At 39.5% G+C, this 21,916-nt stretch overlaps 2 protein-coding genes across 15 annotated transcripts in view; one reads left to right on the top strand and one right to left on the bottom strand.

Annotated features, from left to right (window-relative positions):
* The window catches only part of BRCA1 (BRCA1 DNA repair associated), a 59,682-nt gene extending 58,070 nt beyond the window's left edge, over positions 1-1,612 (bottom strand). For 7 of the 11 annotated variants that reach the window (XR_012046069.1, XR_012046070.1, XR_012046068.1 and 4 more), the window contains exons 1-2: positions 1,463-1,611; positions 729-826 (exon numbers count right to left, since the gene is read on the bottom strand). Coding sequence is in view for 6 of the 11 variants with exons in the window: in XM_072885762.1 (XP_072741863.1) it covers positions 729-808 (80 nt within the window). In the remaining 5 variants the exon portion in view is untranslated. Of the gene's footprint in view, positions 1-728; positions 827-1,220; positions 1,365-1,462 lie in introns of those variants that run through there. The other 4 variants (XM_072885767.1, XM_072885768.1, XR_012046071.1 and 1 more) reach the window with 3 other exon arrangements.
* A 155-nt stretch (positions 1,613-1,767) lies between these two features.
* On the top strand, positions 1,768-21,775 carry NBR1 (NBR1 autophagy cargo receptor). Of its 4 annotated transcripts, none has more exons than XM_072885770.1 (21): positions 1,768-2,218; positions 4,475-4,537; positions 5,864-5,882; positions 6,268-6,290; positions 7,179-7,397; positions 7,928-8,002; positions 9,149-9,366; positions 10,475-10,639; positions 11,121-11,327; positions 12,625-12,784; positions 13,295-13,582; positions 14,029-14,181; positions 14,665-14,740; positions 15,209-15,319; positions 15,803-15,991; positions 16,115-16,249; positions 16,849-17,215; positions 17,513-17,607; positions 18,185-18,263; positions 19,027-19,132; positions 19,521-21,775. In XM_072885770.1, exons 1-21 carry the CDS (start codon positions 1,946-1,948, stop codon positions 19,695-19,697), a joined length of 3,198 nt encoding a protein of 1,065 aa, XP_072741871.1. In that variant the 5' UTR covers positions 1,768-1,945; the 3' UTR covers positions 19,698-21,775. The 4 variants fall into 4 exon arrangements, with proteins under 4 accessions (XP_072741871.1, XP_072741873.1, XP_072741872.1 ...); XM_072885771.1 differs by having other exon boundaries at positions 1,769-2,104; positions 19,521-21,773; XM_072885772.1 differs by lacking the exon at positions 7,179-7,397 and having other exon boundaries at positions 19,521-21,774.
* Positions 21,776-21,916: the final 141 nt, after the last annotated feature.

Below are 21,916 nucleotides of genomic sequence, written 5' to 3'. Positions count from 1 at the left end.
AATAACCAAGCCAACCATCCCATGGCGATACCTCAGCAAAAAGCATGCTGCTTCTTCAGAAAAGTCTGGATGCAAATTTTTTCTGCGTATCGCTACAGACATTCTATGCTTCCTGCTCTGTGCCTTTGCAATAGATGTTATTACCAAGACAGAAATTATCTTGGTTTTCCAACAGCAGTAAAGTAAAATCTTTCCAAATGGATTTAAAATGTAAGGATTTAAAAACATTTGCCACCATAGACAAAATAAACTTCAGCAGTTTGATTCAATGGAAGCAGGAGTCTTTCAAAAGCTTATCAGACATTCTAGGTGTCTAGGCTTTAACTAGAACCTATGCTATTTCAGCAGTTGTTCGCATTAAAGAACTACAGACTTACCTTTTAGAGACAAAGGACAAAGATCCAGGCTGCTTTACAAACAACACTCTAATCCAATCAGTTACATTTTTTTCTTAACTGGATAGAGGACTGACACATTTAGGTTATAATAGAAAAGCAAAATTTACTAGAACATAACAGTAAAATACAGGTTCTGTCTCGCACTTTCTCACTTGAGCCTTACAAAACATCAATATGCTTAGCCTTAAAATACAATTCTTTTTGTTTTCTGATAACCCATAGAACTGACAAAGCATTTGAAAAGAAAGGAAAAGAAAGAGAGAAAAACAAAAGACTCATTAACTATACTAATATTACTAATATGGAGTTCACATTATTCTCCTGGCATACCATATTGGGCACTCCAAGTTCTTCTGCATAGCTGAAAGCACATTTTGTACATCTCCAATAGCAATCACTGAGAAGTCCATCCTTCACGTCCAAAAATACTGTACAGAAAAAAAAAAAGTAATCAGCTTTGTTTCTGATCTGTTGTATCCTGTGACCATGTTGTCTCCTGTATGGCTTTTCTATAACATGCTGAACAGTATTGAATACTTAGCTGCTATTTCTTGAGAGAGGCTTTACAGCATTGGTGGAGTTCTTACTCTGGGTGTTTACAGTTAAAACCTGACAGGTCTCTTATAGTCAAAGGGGCAAACTGAAAACTCAGCAAGGGTACACGCAAGCAAAACAGCGAAAAAGAGGAGCTTTCTAGGTGGAAAAGGATGTAAAGGAGACAGCAGACATGCTTACACAAAGGACCCTGCCTACACCAACCAGCACAGGTAAGACCCTACAGCAAGCATAGCAAATCCTGAAAACAAAGAGAAACCCCTTGACCTTTACGCGGCGGCAGCTCGGGAGCAGGGACGGGCCCTGCAGCGAGGCCTATCAGCAGGCCTATAAGCGAAGCGGCCCAGCGCCCAGCTCGCCGCACTCCGGCCGCCCGGCCCAGACCGTCCTGCCGCCACAGGGAGAGCCGGTCGCCGCCGGTGTGGCCTACCGGGGCGCTGCTGAGACAGAGACAAAGACAAAAACAAAAACAAAGACAAGTCGCGGCCGCCCGGCGCAGAGCCACTCACCCGCCCTCAGGAGCCGCCCTGCAGCATCGCATTTCGCGCCCTTTCCACTGCCCCGGGACACGGCGCACAGGAGCAGCCAATCCTACACCCCGGGCGCCCCACGTGGGCCGAGAAGCGTCCTCTGATTAGCTCCTTCCTGTCCCGTGACGCTCCCGCCCCTGCCACGGCAGGGCGGTGCAGGGAAGGGCCTGGCTGATTGGCTCTGCCGCTGCTGCGTGACCGCGCCGCACGTAGTTCATCGGAGTGCGCAGGGGCCGACGCGGCGCATTGTGGGAGCTGCGGCGCAGCCTCGGAAGTGCGTGTCTGCTGGCGGCGCGCCGCGTGCCCCCGCTTGCGCGCTCCCCGGCTCTGTTTATTGTTGTGGTTCCACGGTGTCTAGCCCCGCCCCCGCCGGCCAACCAGGGCGGTGGGCAGGATGAGTGGCAGGCGGGACCGCCAATAGCATCGCGCGGAGGGCGCGGGGCTGGCCGGGTTCGGTCCGCCATGTTAGGATTGTCGGGCCGGCTGTCAGGGCTTCGCTTGCCTCCTCAGGAGCGCGGCATGGAGCCGCAGGTGAACCTCCGTGTCACCTGCCGTGGGGAGGCCCAGAGTTTCCTGGTATCAGACTCGGCGCACACGACGTGGGCGGATGTGGAGGCCATGGTGAGCGCTGCCCGTCCCGTCCCGTCCCGCCTCGCCGCGGGAGGCAGAGCGGAGGGCCCTCCGCGGGGCAGCGCTGCCGCAGCCGCGGTGCCGCAGCCGTGGGGAGCCGTCTTGGTGAGGCGCTGGGGGTGTAAGCGCCTCTCCGGGGGCCCAGCGTCTTCTCTCTCGGTATTGTAAGCCACGTCCCCCATTTCACAGGCTGTTAGAACTGGTGGTTTATTCTGTTGCGGTCTCAGTTTTTCTTTTAGCGTTAACAGTAACTTTTGTTACCTAGAGTGGCGTGAAAAAACTGTTTTGGATAAAGCTTCTTATAGGTCGCTTGTTTTTCTGTGTGAGCAGGTGGCCATAGTTGTGTCCTTTGCTCTTTTCCACAGTTACGGATACTTGGTTTTGGCACTGTACCCGTATAAAGTACAGTCTGTTCATCCTATTGCCCATTCTTCTACTCATTCAAGTAGATATGGTGAAGTAACACTTCTGTTGCTTATAGAACATTTTCCTGAAGACTTGTCTTTGCTCTCTGGGGTACTGAGTCACTAATATACACTTTTTGGTTTTTTGCTTTCTGGTACCTTGTGTGTGCTAGTTTGGATATAACTTTTTGTTAGTGGGCCATGCATGCGTAGACAGTTGGTTCTGAAGGTCTGTATATCGTGCACTTGGTATGTTGAATAGTTTTTGTCTGGATGTTTATTTCCAGTGCTGTTTAGTGAAAATTCCTGTATTGGCTGAGGTTAAAATTGTGTAGTAAGGATTCCCTTGGTTATGATGAAGCTGCAGTGATTTATTTGTTTTTTTAATTATTCTGTAGCAACTGTTCTGGTTTTTTTTAGCTTACTCTAAGTTGCATCTTAAAAGATCTTGCCAGTATTTTATTTTCTCTTTCAATTGTTTTTTTAGTTAACATATTCCAGTGTACCTTGTAGGAGGTTCTTGCATTGTGAATTACTAAAATTCAAAGTTTGAACTGCATAATCTTCAGTCATGGTATTTCAGTCTTCTAGAAGAGGCACTAGTTCAGGCTTAAAATACTTTCTGGCAAGTAGACCCTGCAGGAATGTCTGAACTAGTCAGAATCCTACTTGCATCAAAGCTGGAAGCAGATTGCTGTGTAAGCATGGTGTTGCCCTTAATCTTAAGTAGTCTGAGAGTGAGGGTGTGTTTGTTCAAGGTGTGGTGTTCTACTACAATAATGTTTCTCTAACCAAGGTAGTACCGCTGTGTGTGTCTGCACTATGTTGTGTGAGTTACTGTTTCAAGGTAGTATCAGTTAAACTGTGTCTTTCTTATGTTTTAATGTATTGTTAAACATTGGTGTTTATAAGGGGTAACCCGATCTCTGGTTGTAGCTTGAGTTTTAGGGGAACAATTTGTGGTACTAGACAATGTAGATACAGACCACAGTTTCTTCTTGATAAGCTGAGTTGGTTCTCTCGCTGCACTCCCAAAATTAATTTGGCATATATCACTGTAAGAACCTTCCTGTAGCACATTCATTGCAGAATGTATGTAGCTATGTCATTGTGCTCTTGTGGTGCTATGTAAGTCCCAGCCATCTGCTGTCTTCTAAGGCTGCTAGTGTTCTTCTGTTAGGTCCAGGCCAGCAGAATGTGTCTCGGATATAGCAGTTTTTCAGAGAGAGTTTCTGTTGAGGAAAAATACAGCTTGTGTAGGTAAATGAAACGAAAATGCACACGAGCCTCAAAGACTGTTACACAACATAGGGAAACAACGGCCTTCGTTTATGGTTCGTTTGATGCTGTTTGTTCTGCTCTATTAATGCAAAATACAAAATAGCTGCTCAGCTTTATTCTTCTCATTCTGATCTCTGTAATGGATTTATATATTCAGATGTACAGTGCATCAGCCAGTGAGTAGTAGAATGACATACTTTGCTCTTTTTAGTACTTGAATTAATCCTGGTTTCTCAAAACACAAATAGGTTTGTGGAAAAAAGGCTGCTCACCTCTGTGAGCTGTATTCCTGGTGCTTTCTAATGTAAAAGTTAGCATTCAGTGACTGTTTGCAGTGTTTACCATGACTGAGTTTGTTAACCCTGAGTTAGTCCTCTTGTAATGGAAAGATTGTTATTTATTTTGGGGTAAACATTAACTAGGGAAGGTGAAACATGAAAGAAATTAGTTTTTTTTCTTTTCATTATAACAGGTTAGTAAATGTTAGAGACAAGGCACTGGGCAGAGTTGTTCAACTCCAGAAGAATGGATTTTGTAAAACAAGTGTTTGTTTCAACTGAGAAACTGAAGGGAAGGGCAGAAGGATTAAAACATTTTACCCTATTAATAATCATTATTAACTGAAAACATCTGTAGTCCTGTCTCATTGTGGTTTTGTGTTCTTTTTTCCTTACAGGTTAAAGTTTCATTTGATGTGGACAACATTCAGATCAAATACATTGATGAGGATAATGATGAGGTAAAATACCCCCCATGCTCCCAGCAGGTCTACTGAAATGTGACTGGTGTGAACCTTTCTGCCTCTTGATAATTTGTAGTGGGTCCTTCAGGAGTGTCTATTATGCGGATCAGAGGTGATGTTTTTGCCCCTTTGATAAGAAAATAGCTATTAATCTTGTGGTTTCACTCTTAATGTAGCATACTTATTTTAAATATTTTTTTTAGAAGCCACTGCCTTTCTTTTTCCCACCCCATGGAAACAGACAGTGGTTCTACATGCTCTGAGGGACAAATGCTTCTGTTGAGGGACTTTTTTAATTTTTCATTTTATCAGAATAAGGTAGTTGTAACTATTTGTGTTTGCACCCATGGTAAAGCCCTGTCTCTTCAATCTACACTCCTTCCTCTGGACAATGTAGGTCCCCTGTCACTAGCATATGTTTACTTCAGTGATCTGGTGTACTTCAAATCCTCTGGTTGTTTTATGCAAATGCTGTAATCTCCAAGCAGATTACTGACTCAGAAAACAAATTGGTTACTTTCGGTTCTTGTTGTTGAGTAACTTCATGCTTGTTATAACCTCACCCTCTCATATTCTTTCTGTTTATCTAGAGATTTAGAGTAGAATGTAGCTCTCAAACAGAATGTAACTTTTGCACACTTGGTGTTCTGCTACTTGGTTTGCAGCTCTACTAAATTGCAGAGATGGGGATCTTTGTTTTTATTTTTTTCCCTAAGGGGAAATGTCAAGATGCTTCCAGCAACATTTCAGGGAAAGATTCTCCCCTTATTTTCCAGCCTGTATCTATATAAATATATAGATGCATCTGTTAAAGATCTTTTTCAAATACTAATAGAGTCAACATTGTTCAGAATCATGCAATGCTGTAGTGATTAAATAGCTTCTTGTATTAGTAACTTCTATGTGCAAAATTGACAAATGAGCACCTGTAGAAGATGGGCTTGGCTTGTATCTAAGTCAAAAGAACAGTTAGCTGTTTCATGTTGGGCATTAAAAGCGACTGGGTCCAACTTCTGTGTACTTGTATAGCAAAGCCAGCAGTACTGGCACCAGCTTGCTTCCAGTAGATGAGACCATGCTTGTTCTGGGTGCTAGTAGGTGCCAGAGACCTTGCTTATTGTGCAAATCTAATAAAGAACATGGTCTACTCCAGAACACTACAGCATTGATTGATGATTAAACACAGCAGCAATAACAAATATGTGAAGGAGTGGTATTTTAGAAACTCTGAATAAAACTACATTTATTCTGAAAGCATCTTAATTTTAAGAGAATCACAAAAATATGTCAGTGGCTATTATTCACTATTATTTCTCTTTGCAGGTCTCTGTGAATAGCAAAGGTGAGCTGCTACTTTACTGAAGTGAAATCAGTAAACAGACCCCAACTGTTGTTCCTGTTTTTAGAGAAGCAGTTGAGAATGCTTACTTTTTGATTTTTGGATTTTATGTATGGTTGGGCATCAAATTCTTTCTGAAGGAAGGAGTTTTTGATCCATAGGAACAAATTGGAAATGACTAAATTAATGGAACGTTAAGTCTCTAGGCTGTGAGAACATTTGCTTGTTGCCATATATACAACTGCTTCCTTCAGTAGCACTATTTTAAAGAATTTACAGAAGGTATGGGAGACACTCCTTGATGTAAGGGTCCCTAAATACTATGTGCTGAACTTACATCTATTGTTTGAGTCAGGGAAAATTCACATTTCTTTTCCTTTTTCTTTAGAGGAATATGAAGAAGCTCTGAAGGTAAAGACTCTCTTTGACTTTTTTCAATATATTCATCCTTCTCCAACTAAAATTGGTGTAGCTGAGAAAAAACCAGCATTACCTGGCCCATGGAAATCAGAATAGCTCAGTTTTCTAGCTTTGGACACTAGCTTGAATGTTTTATTACAATTTTTTTCCATCCAGGCTGATCTTGATTCATATAAATTAGTTGAATAGGCAGTTGTGATTCAGGGCCCTGAGCAGCCAATTCATTGATTAAATGACTGGTTTTCTCAAACACTTAAACAGTAATCCCATGTTTGGAGATACTGGGCTCTAGTGGGATCCCTTTAAAAATCTTGCCATGTAGACTCTAATGTTGTACTCTCTGGCAATAAAACTTTTAATTGGTATCAATGTGTAGTTACTTTATAAGCAGTTAATTTTACTTAGACAAAATAAGAATTGCATTCCTTCAAATTTCAGTTGTACAATACTAATAATTTCAAGAACTTTTTGCTCGTGATCTGAATTTCAAATCTGACAATAACTGGGAAAATATATAAATTAAATTATATATTATATATAAAATACATAAATTAAAATTTACTGTAAGTTTCTGGACAGAATCTCTATTTTTTACTGGCTCATATGAACAGCTTTATTGTAGATTGAAAAATTCCTGCAGAATATCTGCATAATTAACCTTTTGCTTATAATAAACTTTTAAATAAAATATTGGTAGCCTTTAAGAAAGGCAGAATATATCAGCTGACTGTACCTTGGCATTTCACTCAGGTTTTTCTTTTGTGTGTGTTAGTCTTTACCCAACTTCTCCAGTGCAGTGTAGTGCTGTATTTTTTACAGGATTTTGTATGTTGGCTGTAAGTGCAGTAAATATGGTGTATGTATGTACTGGTTATTTAGATTGCAATTAAACAAGGAAATCAACTTCAGATGAATGTGTATGAAGAAAACTCTTCTCCGAAAGAAACTTCGTATTCTTGTTCTTTGCAACTACATGAAAAAACTGTGACAGAAAAGTTGGCACCTCTTAAAGATGAGAAGAAACCTCTTTCACACTATTCCATGCCAGCTCAGGTGTTAGAGGAAGACTTAAAAAATGAAAAGGAGCTGACAATTCAGGTAGGATGCAGGGCTGGATTATGTATTCATTAAAACAAAGAATTCATAAGTGTAACTCACTTTATAGACTGATTGTCATCTTTACCCATACATTAAAAAGTTGGTCTTCATTTTCAGCTACCTGCACCCATTGAAGCTCACAAAATTTATTTGAAAGTCTTCAAGAGGATATTTTGATGCTGCATTTAGAAATACAGATTCTTTCATGTTGACTGTTCTTAAGTGTTTTGATGAACAAAGCAATTGGTTTCCTGAAGCCCTGATTGCCATCTAGTAACTTCTGTTTGGCTTGATTTCTTTGGCTTTGTGTAATTCAGAAATCTTTCAGGAAGATGTCAGTGGCTTCCTTGTGTTGCTTTCTCACTGTGTTCCGAAGAACTTGAAATCTTTTTTTTTTTTTTGTAAAGACCCTTGAGGGGACAGCTATTTGAAAGTGGTTAGCTTGCTGTATTTAGCTTTTTTGCAGCTTTGCATACTTAAGTTTTGTGACTTATTTTTGTGGTGTGTGTTTTGTTTGTTTTTTTCCCCAGCAAAAGTTAAATCACACTAGAACAGGGAGAACAAATGAAAATCCTCCAGGGTGGTTTACTAGCTACTTGGAAACAGTAAGTGTGTTTTCTTCTGTATTATAGTATTCTTAAAGGAATACATAAGAGGCTGTGGGTGGAAAGGATACCTGTGATGCTAACTCTCTACATCTCATCATACTTGCTCTCAGTACTTGTGACCAGCATCTTAAAGGGCATTTAGGCATCTAATCACTTTGCTTTTGTGGTGATAAATGGAAACTAGATGTCTAACTATGACTGTACAGTGTAGGTGTTACCTTAAAAAAAAAAAATTTGATATGTGCCACTTCTCAAAAATGGATTGTTTGATTTATGCACTTGATTGGTTTGAGTGTAGTTTTAAGTAGCTCCCATGCTAGAATCCTTGTTGCACTCCAGATAGTCATAGGAACTTCAGGGTACTCATGATGAGAGAGAGCATGAAGTACGGTGTTGCTGTTGGAGACTCTTGTTTGACCAGTTTCAGTAGGGTAATACTTAGGGTTTTCTGAGTTTTGAAGCATAGCATTTGATGACCTTGCTTTTCTTGATTGTTCAGTTTAAGAACCTACTTTCAGGAGGCCAATTAGTATAACCTATAGATTAATAAGATGTGGGTGTTAACTTGTTTTGAACAGCTAATAAACATCGCTGAGAAGCAGTTAGATACGAATGCTAAAAACTAATTAGCTAGTGAGTTCTTGAAACTAAAAGGTACAGTGGTACAATAGTATATGCATTTGTCTTTAAGCTTTTTTTTTTTCCTAGCATCTCCCTTCCTTTGCCACCTCTTTCTGCAAACTAAATATAGGGGAACTTAATGGTTGTATTTAAAACATCACTGGTGGACAAAATCAGGACTTGGTAGACACTCCAGAGGGGTTTGTTAGGAGTTGTGTTAATTGCCTCAGATTAGTTTTGTTCCCTTTGTGCAAGGTTATGGAAGAACCTTAATATTGTAAACATGAATATATGATTTTTAATTTGCCTTGTTTAAAACCTATGGGCTGGTATTTTCTAAAATACAAATCCTCTTTGAGGAATGTGATGCTTGTTTAATTTCATCTGGAATGTGCTGGGGGGATGGGAAGTGGAGTCTGAGCTGCTTTATGACTTATGGATTGGGAGACTTGGGACAGCGTAATCCAGCTTTTGAAGCTGCGTACGTGGGTCTCATCCATGACTACTTTAATTTTTTTCCAGTTCAGGGAACAAGTAGTTAAGGAAACTGTTGAGAAACTGGAACAGAAGCTATATGAGAAGCTTGTTCATCACAACCAGCCTCCAGATTTTTCTGAGAGCTCTATTACAGCAGCACCTCCAACTTCAACGAGCCAATCGGGGAATGGCAACCAGTGTGACTGGCTGATCTCCTGCTGCAACTGCCAGGCCCGTATTGTTGGAGTTCGCTACCAGTGCAGGTAGAATATGATGAGAGATGGGAGTGTGGGAAGCCTAACATGTAAGGCATGTGAATGAGTCTGAGAAACTATCTTGGTGTCGTAGACTTCTAGATTTCTAACCTGCAGCTTGCTGTACATTTCAGAATCTCTAGTACGTATCTCACAAACAGCTTATGTTCTCTGCTGCGGTGACTAGACCTTGTCTGCGTAAGAGCAAGATTAATACTATCTTGAGAAAATGGGATTGTTAAAACAAAGTGAGAGAACTTTATAATACTTGCTATAGTCTCAAATACTCTTTACCTTTTTTGCATATAACATGCAGTAATTGTAAAGGCAAATGTTTCATTCAGTTCAGTTAACTAAACAAAAAAGCAAAACTTATAACCACCAGTCTGTAATAGTCCTTTATTTAGTTCTGACAGTCAATAAGACTAAGGCAGGTAATGCTTTTTTTAATTATCTCACTGTTGTCAGTTTAATAATATGAAATAGGTTTTGATGAGTGTCTTAAATGAGGTGTCAAAAGTGGGGTTTTTATTTGAGTGAGGCAGTTGCTGTAAAGGTAAGTATTTTAGGACTAGGCAGCAGCAGTGAATGGAATGCCAACAGGGGTTTTTCTTTGGATGTTTATTTTTCTTGCTGGCAGGAGCTGACAGTCTGTTTTTTACCAGTCTTGTTCCTGCAGGAGCAGTCTGCTTTGCATCCCTGAATACTTCAGTTGACTTATCCTCTGTATTTTCCTAAGTATGATGCTGTTTCTGGCATTGGATTTCAGTATTTTCCAGATCCAGAAATTCAAGATTTCAGTTTTATCCTTTACAGCAGCAATTATTAGTCACTTGTGCTAAAGGAAGCATCAGGTTTTTTCAATGTGTATTCAAGAAGGAAGTGAGAACTGTGTTGCAGTTTTGCCAAGGAGAGATACTGATCTAGATGTCCCAGATGGCTCCAAATAGTGATGTATAAGTGAGAGAGAACCAGCTTCTGTTGCACGCAGGCTCTGCTTACAATGGTAGTATGATACGGAGTTGTTTCCCTGCAGAAATGTAAAGATTAATTATCCTTCAGTGTCTCTTTCTAGTGCATTAATTCTTGGTAACCTTCTGCCTCTTCTGCTTTGCAGCCTCTGTCCAGCCTACAATATCTGTGAACAGTGTGAAGCAGGAACATATGCACATGATCCTAATCATGTCTTGTTAAAGCTGCGAAGACCTGTACTATGTATTGCTGAGAACTACAGCCTTGGAGAATTTTCACCTCGCCTGCCTGCTACTCTGGAGCAAGTTAGGTAAATGGTGGCACCTGTCAGTACCTGACAAGATTATCCTGATAGCAAAGTGGAAACACCTGTATTGGGGTTGATGTTCAGCTTTTATTTTAGCTTTAGAGATAAGAAATGGAAATGGTACTCAAACTTCATTGTGAGTAGCTAAAAATAGCTATATACTTATAAATGGCCTAAGTCAAGAATCTTACAGTGTTTTTAATAACAGAGTAGAAAAGAGAATTTTGTCATAGGTGGGTAGCAAACTTTGAGAGCTTGCTTTTTCTTTGAGCATACTCTGCCTTTAAGTTTGCTCTTTCACTGAAGCCATTCAAAATATCTTCACAAGCAACTATGAAGATGTTATTTTAAAATAATCTGGTCTCCAGTCTAGAAGCATGAGACTTTTCCTGAAGTGTTCCCTTTGAGACTAAGACTGTGTTGGTTAAAGCTAAATTCTAATCAATTTAATGTATTGTCACAAGGTGGCTTATTCTCTCTGCAGGCTCCAGAAACAGATGGACAAAAGATTTCTGAAGGCAGAAAAGCAAAGATTACGAGCAGAGAAGAAACAGCGAAAGGCAGAGGTCCGAGAGCTCAAAAAGCAACTGAAATTGCACAGGAAAATTCATCTGTGGAACTCCATCCATGTATTGGAAACTAGTGGCTCACCTACTCTGAAATCTGAGAGTCTCCAGCCTAATACCTTCCTGTAAGAGATGCTGTTAGCTGAGTATTTCTTAGTTGTGCTGTCTGTCTGTTTGTGATGAGACCAAGTTAAAGTAACAGGAGGAAGGTTATGAAATTGCTCATTTAAAGTATCATTTGTCCCTGTGAGAATTTTGTCTAAATAGAATTTGCAAGGTGGAGTGTTTTTACTGTTTTTACTTGGGAGGAGAGTAGGAGAAGAAAAAAGTATAACTGATGGTTATTACCAGAAACTTACAGATTTGTATAGATTTAGGAGGAAGGGGAATGCCTAGGATTTACATATATACGCATGCATGCGCATACAGTGTAAATTAACGTTACTGTCAGTTTTAAAAAAGTCTGTGTTTTCCTGCTATATTAAGTGTCTCTGCATAAAGTCAAGTACATTCTGTGTGCTTATGTTCAGTGCTTTTTTTCTTTTTCCTTTTTTTATGTGATCTTAGGCTGAGGCTCACTAGACAGCAGCCTTTGCAGACAACCACTTTGCATTTTCCATTCCCTTTGGTTTTATGAATGTAGAGGTGTAAAACCTGTATAGTTCTAGTTTCTTTAATTCATCCCTTCCATTTAGGGCATTTAAAAGTCAAATTAACATTAATCAGTTACTTACATTTGTGGGGAACTTGAAATAGCTATCTTTGCTTCCTTTTTGCTGAACAGGCATATTACAGGAACAAAACCAATGCTAATTTAGGTCCAAATTCTTTTTTAGATCTTTTAAAGTTGGCATGCATATAAGCTGCTTCACCAGTCCCCTCTCAGTGTGCCCAAATTAACAGTAAAGCTTTAGATTAAATCTATTTTTGAGCCCCTTTCAGGAAAAAACTGTGGTATCTTGATGAAAAATGTTGCTTGTAAGGCCAAATAAAAGACATTAGTACTTAGACTATAGTGCAATGTTTTTGATTCAACATAATAAAGATAATGACTTCATTCTCTAACAGAATAGCATAACCTGAAGTGCTGTCAGACTAAATCAAATCAAGTGAAGAACAGTGAATTTTTCTATGTCAAACCTGAGTTCTGCAATTACTATAATATTATTCCAAATAAGCAAATCTTGCTTTGATGTGTTTCTTTTTTCCTTAAGCAAGGGAAAGCAAACTGCTATGTGGTGTTTAGACTTAAGATGAAAACAGTAGCTAAAATGTTAGAGTTTTGAAACACTTCTAGGGATAAAAGACAAAAACAAACTAAATGGCCTCCTCCATTTTTAGCCAGTGAAATAGAAGCTGAAGGATTTCCTCAGTTTTGGTGTTTTTTGGTGTATTTGTTTGTTTCCTCCCCACCAATCCCAGGAGTCCTAGTCAGCCCTTCCAAGCAATTGTCCCAACACTAAGTGCAGTATTTGTGGATGAGAATTTGCCAGATGGGACTCACTTGCAACCAGGAACAAAGTTTATCAAACACTGGCGAATGAAAAATACTGGCAGTGTGGAATGGAGCTCAGACACAAAGGTATCTTTCCTTTGCTATTACTTTTGCGCACTAAAATAGTTCTGGAAGGTAATATTTGTATGTATTAGGAGTCTGAATTCTCTGTCAGAACCCGTTTAGGATTTCATTTGGCCTGTTAATTCACAAGCTGGGAATTCTGGGGCAATGAGCTGTCAAGGTACTCTTTACAACTGCAGACTATAGGGGGAAAGCAGACAAGATTAACATCACTGAACGTGTCTTCCAGTGTTGTTATGTTACAGTTCAACCTTGTTTACAACAGGTGTGTTCCTTTTCTGACTTCAAAAAGCCTTTCTTCTGTGAGTGACTGAGTTCATGTTGAAAGATGGGGGTATCATCTTACTTTGTGGTGATAGTGACTAATGTGAGAATGCTTACTAGCAGCCTCTCTTCTCCATACCTAGTATCTACAAGGACTTTCAGCAGAGGAACTTTAAGTGCTCCTTACAGCCCATGGTTTGCGGAGAAGCTTGTGAAGTTTACTTTTGCTTTTTCTGTTGCATATTTCAGCTGAAACTTATGTGGGGAAATCTGACCTTGGCATCTTCTGAAAAAAAAGATGTGTTAGTGCCATCCCTTCCATCTGGACAAGTAGGAACTGTTTCAGTTGAGTTTGTAGCTCCTAATATAGAAGGAACTTACACTTCTCACTGGAGACTGTCACACAGAGGGGAACAGTTTGGGCCCAGGATCTGGTGCAGTATTGTTGTGGATCCCTCCCCAGCTACTGACTATCCAGAAAGCAATTGGAAGGATTCTGACTCCTGTCAGAAGGATAAAGCTTCCAGCACCAAACAGGCAAGTAACTCGTATGGTGTTTGGGGCAGTTCTGAATTGTGTAGTCGAAGGAGTAAGGAATATTGTTTGGTGCAATGGCTTAGTATCCCTAAGTATATTGATTTCCAGGGGATTCTTTTAGTTGTTTGCTTGTAATTTTTAGTTTTAATAGAAAAGAAACACAACTTTTATTGCATTTGTAAGTTCTAAAATGGTCATTCTTTTTGACAGGCATGGGATTAGTTATCAGTCTGTTGCAGCTATTTGTCTAGTTCTTTGAACTGAAAGACTGCAGGATTTCTTTTTATGTTAGGTCTTGTCCTTTTGGCTGTAAAATGAGTCAAATTAAATCTCTTTCAAGTTACTTGTGTTCTTATACACAATATGCAGGCTTTACATTTCATGTAACTGTTTTATTTGCTGCCTGCTTAAAGGGCTTCTGGGATGTTATTTTTTTGCTTTTGCAGGATGCTTCCTTAAAGACAGAAGCAGGTGCTCAACTGACGGGTGAAATCATGGAGCAGGCTGAAATACCTCTGCCAACTATTCCTTTAAAGATCAAAAATCTGCCAAGTGAGAGAGAATTTTATATCCCATCTGTTGATCTCCTCACTGCACAGGTAAAGTCCTAAAATTCAGGCAGAGATAAAACAAACCACTTTGGGTTTGGTATCTAGGTACATAGACATCCATAAGAATAAAAAGCTTCTGAGCTCTAAAATAGCCACTGTATTTTCAGGAAGGGTATATTGCATTTTATATAGCAGAACTATTTTCTTGAATTAGTATCAGGGACTGTCACTATATGGAAGGTACGTGCAGGACAGACTAAGATTCTCAGTAAAGAGTCTCACAGGTTTGGGCCTTTCTCTGGCCCCTAACAAGGGAGTACTTAGCTTTGCCTCTTGCTGCCCTAATTTGTGTACCATATTCTATGATGTGGATGTATGTTATGGGAAAACTGCCCTCTGTCTGAGATCACGCTGAGTAACTAACAAAGTGGAGTAGACTTATTTGTAAGTTAATGGGCTCTGATGCTGGGAAGTACAGCATAAGATTCAATTTCAGGGTTTGCTGATGAAAACTGTGTGGTGTTTCTGTAGGATTTGCTGTCCTTTGAGCTGTTGGACATCAATATTGTGCAGGAATTGGAGCGAGTGCCACACAATACTCCTGTTGGTAAGGTTCTTCTCATATTCTGTGTGCTCTCTCTAGCATTCTGAGGTAACTGTTTACTCAATAAAAAGCTGAACTTATTTGTACAAAAGGCTTATTTGCTCTTCAGGCCAGAATGTCTTCCCAGCTCTCCTGTCTTTTCATTTTAATTCATGCTGTAGTCTTAGAGGAGATATTTGATAGTGCTTTGTATCCTTTGTGGTTTTCAGTCTTGGCTTTTTTTCAGCTTTACATCCCCAAGACCCTAAGATTCCAGACATTGAAGGCTGCCATTTTCTTTGCTTAACCAGTGCCAGTGTAATGCAAAGCTAGTTGTTTATTTCACCAAATTATCTTGTAAGATAACTGGGTTTCTTCAGTCTTGTAAGAATATCCCTTAAAAAAGGATAACTTCTTAAAAAGTTGCCTCCTGGAGGAAGGAAGGTTCCTACTCCTTTAGTGCCAATTATCTTTGCTACCTTTGTTTTTCAGACATGACTCCATGCATGTCCCCTTTGCCACATGATAGCCCCTTGGCGGAGAAACCTGGCTTAGGTCAGATAGAGGAGGAGAATGAGGGGAGTGGATTTAAACCAGTGCCTGGTAAGCAGTAGTTGTGGGGGGCTTGGGAGTGAGGGGATGAGGATATTGTCATTTCTGTGCAGTCAGTAGTCTTGATGTCTAAAAAGAATTCTAACTCCTGTCTTTCCCTTCTGTGGAAAAACAGTTGTTTGGCTCATAAACCTGTAGTCTGATGCTACTCTCTGACTGTAGAGGGTGCAGCGTAATATATGTAGAATTCAAAAATACAAATGCTTCTTTTGATTTGTCTTGACTACTAGAATTGTTGGGAGAATTAACAATTGCCCTTTATAGACTAGACTGTACTCAAACACTCCAGGTATGGCCCACATACATCTCAATCACTTTCACATTCAACTTGAACTGAATTCCAAAATCTTTCAAATTGCAAAAAGAATTAACAGATAGAGTCAATATTAGCCTTGGCTAGCCTAGAAAATACTACTTATACTTACATTTCCTTGTGGTCGTGTTAAAATAATCTGTTATGTTTCCCTTTCAAAGGAATGACAGAAGCCTGCTTTCCTGCAGATACTTGTGTAGTGAAAGTGAAAGCCGAACATCCATTGAACCAGGAGGAAGGGGAAGAAGATATGAGTGGGACTCAGTTTGTCTGTGAAACTGTAATTCGCTCTCTAACCCTGGATGCTGCACCTGACCATAAGCCCCCACAAAAAAAGAAAATCCTCCAGAGTAAGTACTGTCTTTAGCTGGCTTCTGTGGCTTTACTTTTTTGCAGTCAGACATTGGCCGCAGATTGCCCTGCACTGCAGGTGGTGATATCGCTTTAATTGTTTTTCCTGATTCTTTTATTAGACTCTTTACAAACATTGCAAGACACCTTCAGTTGCAGTGTGATAAACGAAGAATCTCCTAGGATAAAAACTAATGCCACTTCCAAAAAGGAAGCAAAGATTCATCAGTCAGAGGCAATGACAGAAAATGACTGTGGTAAGTAAAATAGGTTTGAATTTAAGATAAAGCTGTAATAAGGGCTACAAAAAAAATAAAGTGTAAAAAGATCTGACACTGTTCGAGGAAACTGATGAAGAGAATAATTATTACATCAGAAAATTGGTGTCACTACTCTGAACAAGCAGCTAGTTTAACAGCTGCTTTTAAAAAAAAGTGAAATTGAGACATAAAGGTTCCAATGGGGTATTCAAATAAGTGCTCATATGGAAGCACAAGCCATGCTTAACATATTTTGTACATGTAGCTTGAAGTCAGTGCTTTGAACTTTCTGATGCATGTACCTTAGGAGCTGAAAACTACTGTTTTAGTTCTCAGTGTGGCTCTTATTCCTGTTTTAGTTATAAGTACTAACATCAGCAGTGTATCTGCGTAGGCTTAACCGTAAGATCTATTACTCTTTCACACTATACCCCCACCCTCCCCCAACAGACAAAGAAAATGATACCATTAATACCAGCAGCAAAGGTTTACAGTTGTTTCTGAATACTTGCTTTTTATATCTGGGACAATACTGTCTTTGCTGTTACCCATACAAAATGTACAATTGTTAATACTTCACCTTTTTTTCCTGTTAGGGGACCTTCCACTGTCTGATGAGAAAGTAAGCCCCTGTAGTGATACCAGCAATTCTGATGAAGAGGAAGATGATGATGATAAAGATGATGTTCAAAGTCAAGGCTCCTCTGCTTCATCAGAGGATTATATCATCATTCTCCCTGAGTGCTTTGACACCAGTCGTCCTTTAGGGGAGTCTATGTATAGTTCAGCTCTTTCTCAGCCCGGTTTGGAAAAGACAGGAGAACTTGAAAGAGGAGCAGAGAATCCAGAAGGGGGAAGCCAGCCACAGATCCACAGTGTCAGTGATATTTTGTCAACTTCACAAACGCTGGCTGTAGTACCACTAACCCCAGAGGTCGCGGACACCTTGCCCCAGACACAAAGGTATGCTTCTTGGACAAGAACAAAATGGTTATGTTGCTGTAGAGTCTACAGGGTGTTGCGCTAAAGTTCAGTGTCCAAACAGAAATTGTTGGAACAAAAGCTTTGTCACAGGCTGGAATGAATGTCCTAAATCCTGCAACTTCTTATAAAGCCTGTACTCACTGATTAGGTGAGTGCAAGAGAGGGAAAGAAGGGAGCATGTGAAGCTTTTTCTTCTATCTGTTGATCTTGACTTACCTACGTGCGTGCATGTAGAATGAAAGTAGTAGAAGTAATTTTTTTGCCTTATGTTCTCAGGAGTCTTGCATCTCTTCAGAATCCTGTCTTCCAGGAACCAAACATACCTGCTTCAGACAATATCTCTTCCACACCTCATAATCAAATAAGAGAAGGTATTGATAGTACTTCATGAAGGGTGCATCCACAGTTGTTATTGCCTATTCCTTATGCCTAGTATTGGATTTGATGTCGTCTTGCTCTTGAGGAGAGCAGAAATCTATCAAGTAATGATTGGTTTTTTTCTCTGGGTGTTGAAATTTTACTATAGAGAAGATTTGAATAAAGAAATAATTGGCTTTGTGGATCAGCTAAGAGCATCTATTAATTAGAAATGGTAGGAGGGTACTCGGAAGTATTTGTAGACATCTGGAAAATTACCTTGCTCTGGAATTAATGAGCTATATATTTAAGCTGTTTTTACAGTCACTGGGAGCTCAGACAGCAGTTCATGTCATGTTAAAGTAAACACCCACTGACTAATCATCCAAATGACTTCTGAAATTATTTTGATTGTTTTGACTGCAGTGAGAATCTTGTATACCTAGTTTGTGTCTGGATAACTAAACTTGAAAGTATTAATTTTGGACTGAATCTCACTCCTTTACCTTTATGTACATGTTGCATCTCTGCATCTCTTCATCTTCTCATTAACTGGACATGTTGTTATGATATTTTTTCTTCTTCTTCCAGAACCCAGTGGTGAAGACAGTCATGGACCAGGATCTTCTGGATTTCTAACTAGTAAACAGAAGTGCTCAGAATACCCAAGGTAATGAAGCTGAAGCTGTGACTTACTGAATGCTGTTTTAAACTAAGAACTGCTAAATTAGGCACCTAGGAAAAAGCACTGGCTTACAGATTTCATGTAGTCAGTATTTTGGTAGAAAGGCCTCCCTTCTTAAAGGAAACATATGCTGAATTATATAATGCTATATTTTCATAAGATCTTGGTTTCTACTTAGACACAAATATTAAGGATGCAGAATTGGCAAGCAAAAGTGTATGAAGAGCTCAGGCTGAATCCTTCTAAAATTCTGTGTTTTTTTTCTGGAAGATCTCAGGATTCTTAAAATAGGGGTTTTGTAAGTTAGCTACAAAATTAAGCATCTTAAGATACTGCGACTGGAGGAATAAGACAAAACATTGAGCAGAATATTGAGTGACTTGAGAATTTATGGAAAACAAATGGAAGTTACTCTGGCCTGAATGGATGTGTCACAGTGCACAGCTTTCATGTATAGATGTACTTTTCTGGGTGAGAATACTTAATTCTTTACAAACGGCCATGTTATAGAAAGCAAACTAATGCACTTGAGTGTAAGACCACAATTTAATAGAAGATATCAAGAAAGAAGGAATGAGTTTCCTGGATAGCTCAATTCCTGAACAGCAATGATTCCTTCGGATCATAAGTTGTTCTCTCCAACAAGAACTAAATGTCAGATAGCACATCAAAAGGGAGAGACTTGTATTTCATGTGAAACAAACACTTGGCTTTATTGACCCTAAAGTAATACTCAACTTCTCTGCAGATATCCTCAAGGAAGCAGCATTGCAGGAGAACTAGTTAAAGGAGCTTTGTCAGTTGCTGCTTCTGCCTACAAAGCATTATTTGCCGGACCACCCATTATAGAACAGGTAAATGTCTTTCCTGTATGCTATGTGAGATTCATAGAATGCCAACCTTAAAATTACAGGTCTGTGTTTTATAAATGCATGAATATTCTATATAGAACTTCATGCAACAGTAAAATGTTAAGCTTGATGGCATCCCTTTAAAGTATGCTGCTCCACCAGCAGACAGGGAAATCCATACTCTGAGGATAAAGCATGTCTCTTACTGTGTCATGTAAGAGTAGTAATTCACCTTTTGTAAGTGAACAGCGAAAGTGAACAGAAACAGCTTGATTGTGGACAAAAGGACCTCTGTGCCTTAATTATATTCCAGTGTAATGCAGGGCCACTGCTTCAAATGGCAAAAACAAATTATCTTTTTATAGCTTATCTTACTACCTTTTGTTTTCAGCAAGCTGCAGCTACAGAAGAGCACACTACTGTTCTGCTATCCAGTCTGTGTGAGATGGGATTCTGTGACAGGCAGTTAAACCTGCGACTGCTGAAGAAACACAACAATAACATGGTTCAAGTGGTAACTGAGTTGCTTCAGATCAGTAACAGTGACTGGTACAGCAGTAGGTGCTGAACCTTCCTGGTGCAGGGAGGAATCGTCTTCATTGAGTAAACTCTCATTAAACACTGCAACAGTAGCAGGCTGCTCCTCAGCTGCTTTCTGTTTGGAGGTGTAACTGAAACTTTGGCTTTTCTCTGAGCTTTTGACTTTTTTTCTCATGGAAATGTCAAACAGCGCTTGCCACAACACCTTGTGAATTGGAGACCAGAATTTCAACTGTTATTTGGACCTCATAGTTAAATGAGTAGTCTTTAAGTCTCTAACTTCATACTGAATCCTTTTATCAGGGAATCCTGTAGAATTGCTTTAAACTTCCACCCAAATGAGAACTTCCCCTTTTATTGTGTGTAAGATTTTTATTTTTAGGCAGCTGGAAACTTGTTTTGTTGACTTTTAACAAGCTTTGGAATAGGAACCAATGTAAAATGCTGTAAAATGTAGTCTTGCCTAATTTACAAGAGATGCTCACAACCAGCAAGTTATTTATTCTGATATGATATGATTTAGTAATTGATTTGTCCAGTGCATGATAGTAATGTAACAGACTTAAACCTCACAAATGATTCTTGGAAGAAAAAGGTTGCTCATACACGAAAGCCATCTTGAACCATCAAACAACTTTTGAAAAGTCTGAAAGTGTAACCAATGTTAAACTGATGAATACCAGGAAAGTCATTGTTTCTTGTAGCAGAATGAAGCAGGAGAGTGGATTTACCAGCAGCAATTGAACCATCTCTAGTAATGATAGTGCAAAACATATCTCTAACAGGAATATATAGCCTACATAAAATATCTTGTTAATTGAGTGTAAGGGTAGTAAAGGCCTTTCTAAGGCTCTTTATAGGCTCTTTGTAAAAATGTTAACAATTTGACCACTATCTTTTTTCAGTTTAGTGCAAACTTCTTACTCTGTTAATACCACATGGAAGAATTTAAGAATGTGTAGAAACATAGAACTGAATTGGAGTACAAATTCTGGTAAAGTTTAGGAATGGGAAGAGTGCTTGAGGTAGAGATTGTGTGACTTACGTTATAGTTTGAAAAATGTGTTAACTTAAGCAGTTTTAAGTCTCCGGTGATGGTTCTAGCTGCTCCTGTGTTTCCATGGACACATTTGTAGGATCCGTTTTTCTCACAAGATTTTGCTTTAGATGCCCATATTTAATTTGGAAATCTAAGAATTCCCTTCTAAATGTGCTGAGAGAGATTTGATTCTGAAGAATCACGAGAAACGAGCAACATACACTGCTGTGCAGTGGTGTATCCATAGTTAACTTTTCAGAGTCCAGTCCTCTGAAGGTGACAGCAGTGTTGGCTACGTTCTTACTTTCAAGCAAACTTTTTTCCCTTGCTGCTTAAGAGACCATTGATTATAAAATGTTGTTACTGCTGCTTCAAACTAAGGTGTTCCTGTTTTGTCACGATGTAGCTGAAGCAGTATCAGTATTGTGACTGACCAGGTGTTCAGTAGTAGTAATTTTTTTTAAGACATAATACCCTTAGAGATAAGATACCATTAAAATAATTGAAGAAAAAAAAATATCATACCATTTTTGTTTTAAACCTATTTTTATAGATTGTGGAAGATATACTCTTAAATGTTTATTTTGAAATACAGTAGAACTATTTTGCAGTGTTTCCCATCTCTGTACCCCAGTACAACTGTCTGCTGTGGACCAGATACCGATCTTTCTGTAATTTGAAGCTACTGGCGTTTTTTCCCACCTTAACTTACGCATTCTGTTTTGAGTACCTTTTTGCTTATGCCTGCTCTAGAACGAGGAGGAGGAAAGGACCTGGATGAAGTGCAGTAGCTGGTGAAATTTCTGAGCATGGTGTGGCTGGCTGCTCTGATCTGGGATGCCCAGCAGGACATGTGTTCTTTCTGTGTGTACCTTCATGCTTAGAATGTTAACGTGTTCTATAAATTAACAAAACACTAAAACGTTTGAGGAGGAACACTTCATTGCAGACTGAAATGTGAAGTGTGAAATGCTGTTTAGGTTACTTTGTACTAGGGTTTAATAATGTATGCTCAGGCTTAAGCTGTATTTCTGTTGGCTTTGTATATTTTGTTAATGGATGCATGGTATAATTTATAATATATTCTATAGTGCAGATACGACCTCTGCATCTTGTTTAAGTCAACGGGGAGGAGGGGGAGGACCTGAATAATACAACAAAACTCTTTATCCCCCAGCCGTCCCCCGGGCTCTCTACGCGCGGGGGAC

The sequence above is a fragment of the Ciconia boyciana genome, chromosome 22, assembly GCF_034638445.1.
Source record: "Ciconia boyciana chromosome 22, ASM3463844v1, whole genome shotgun sequence".
NCBI lineage: Eukaryota > Metazoa > Chordata > Aves > Ciconiiformes > Ciconiidae > Ciconia > Ciconia boyciana.
The sequence above is the reverse complement of the archived record's forward strand: the minus strand, read 5'-3'. Positions and strand labels throughout refer to the sequence as shown.

Excerpts from the sequence above, each read along its gene's own strand:
- NBR1 (XM_072885770.1), top strand. The coding sequence starts at position 1,946 with ATGTTAGGATTGTCGGGCCGGCTGTCAGGGCTTCGCTTGCCTCCTCAG. Across the intron at positions 9,367-10,474 it reads GGAGTTCGCTACCAGTGCAG|CCTCTGTCCAGCCTACAATA; the intron begins GTAGAATATGAT and ends TCTGCTTTGCAG. Across the intron at positions 17,608-18,184 it reads TCATAATCAAATAAGAGAAG|AACCCAGTGGTGAAGACAGT; the intron begins GTATTGATAGTA and ends TTCTTCTTCCAG.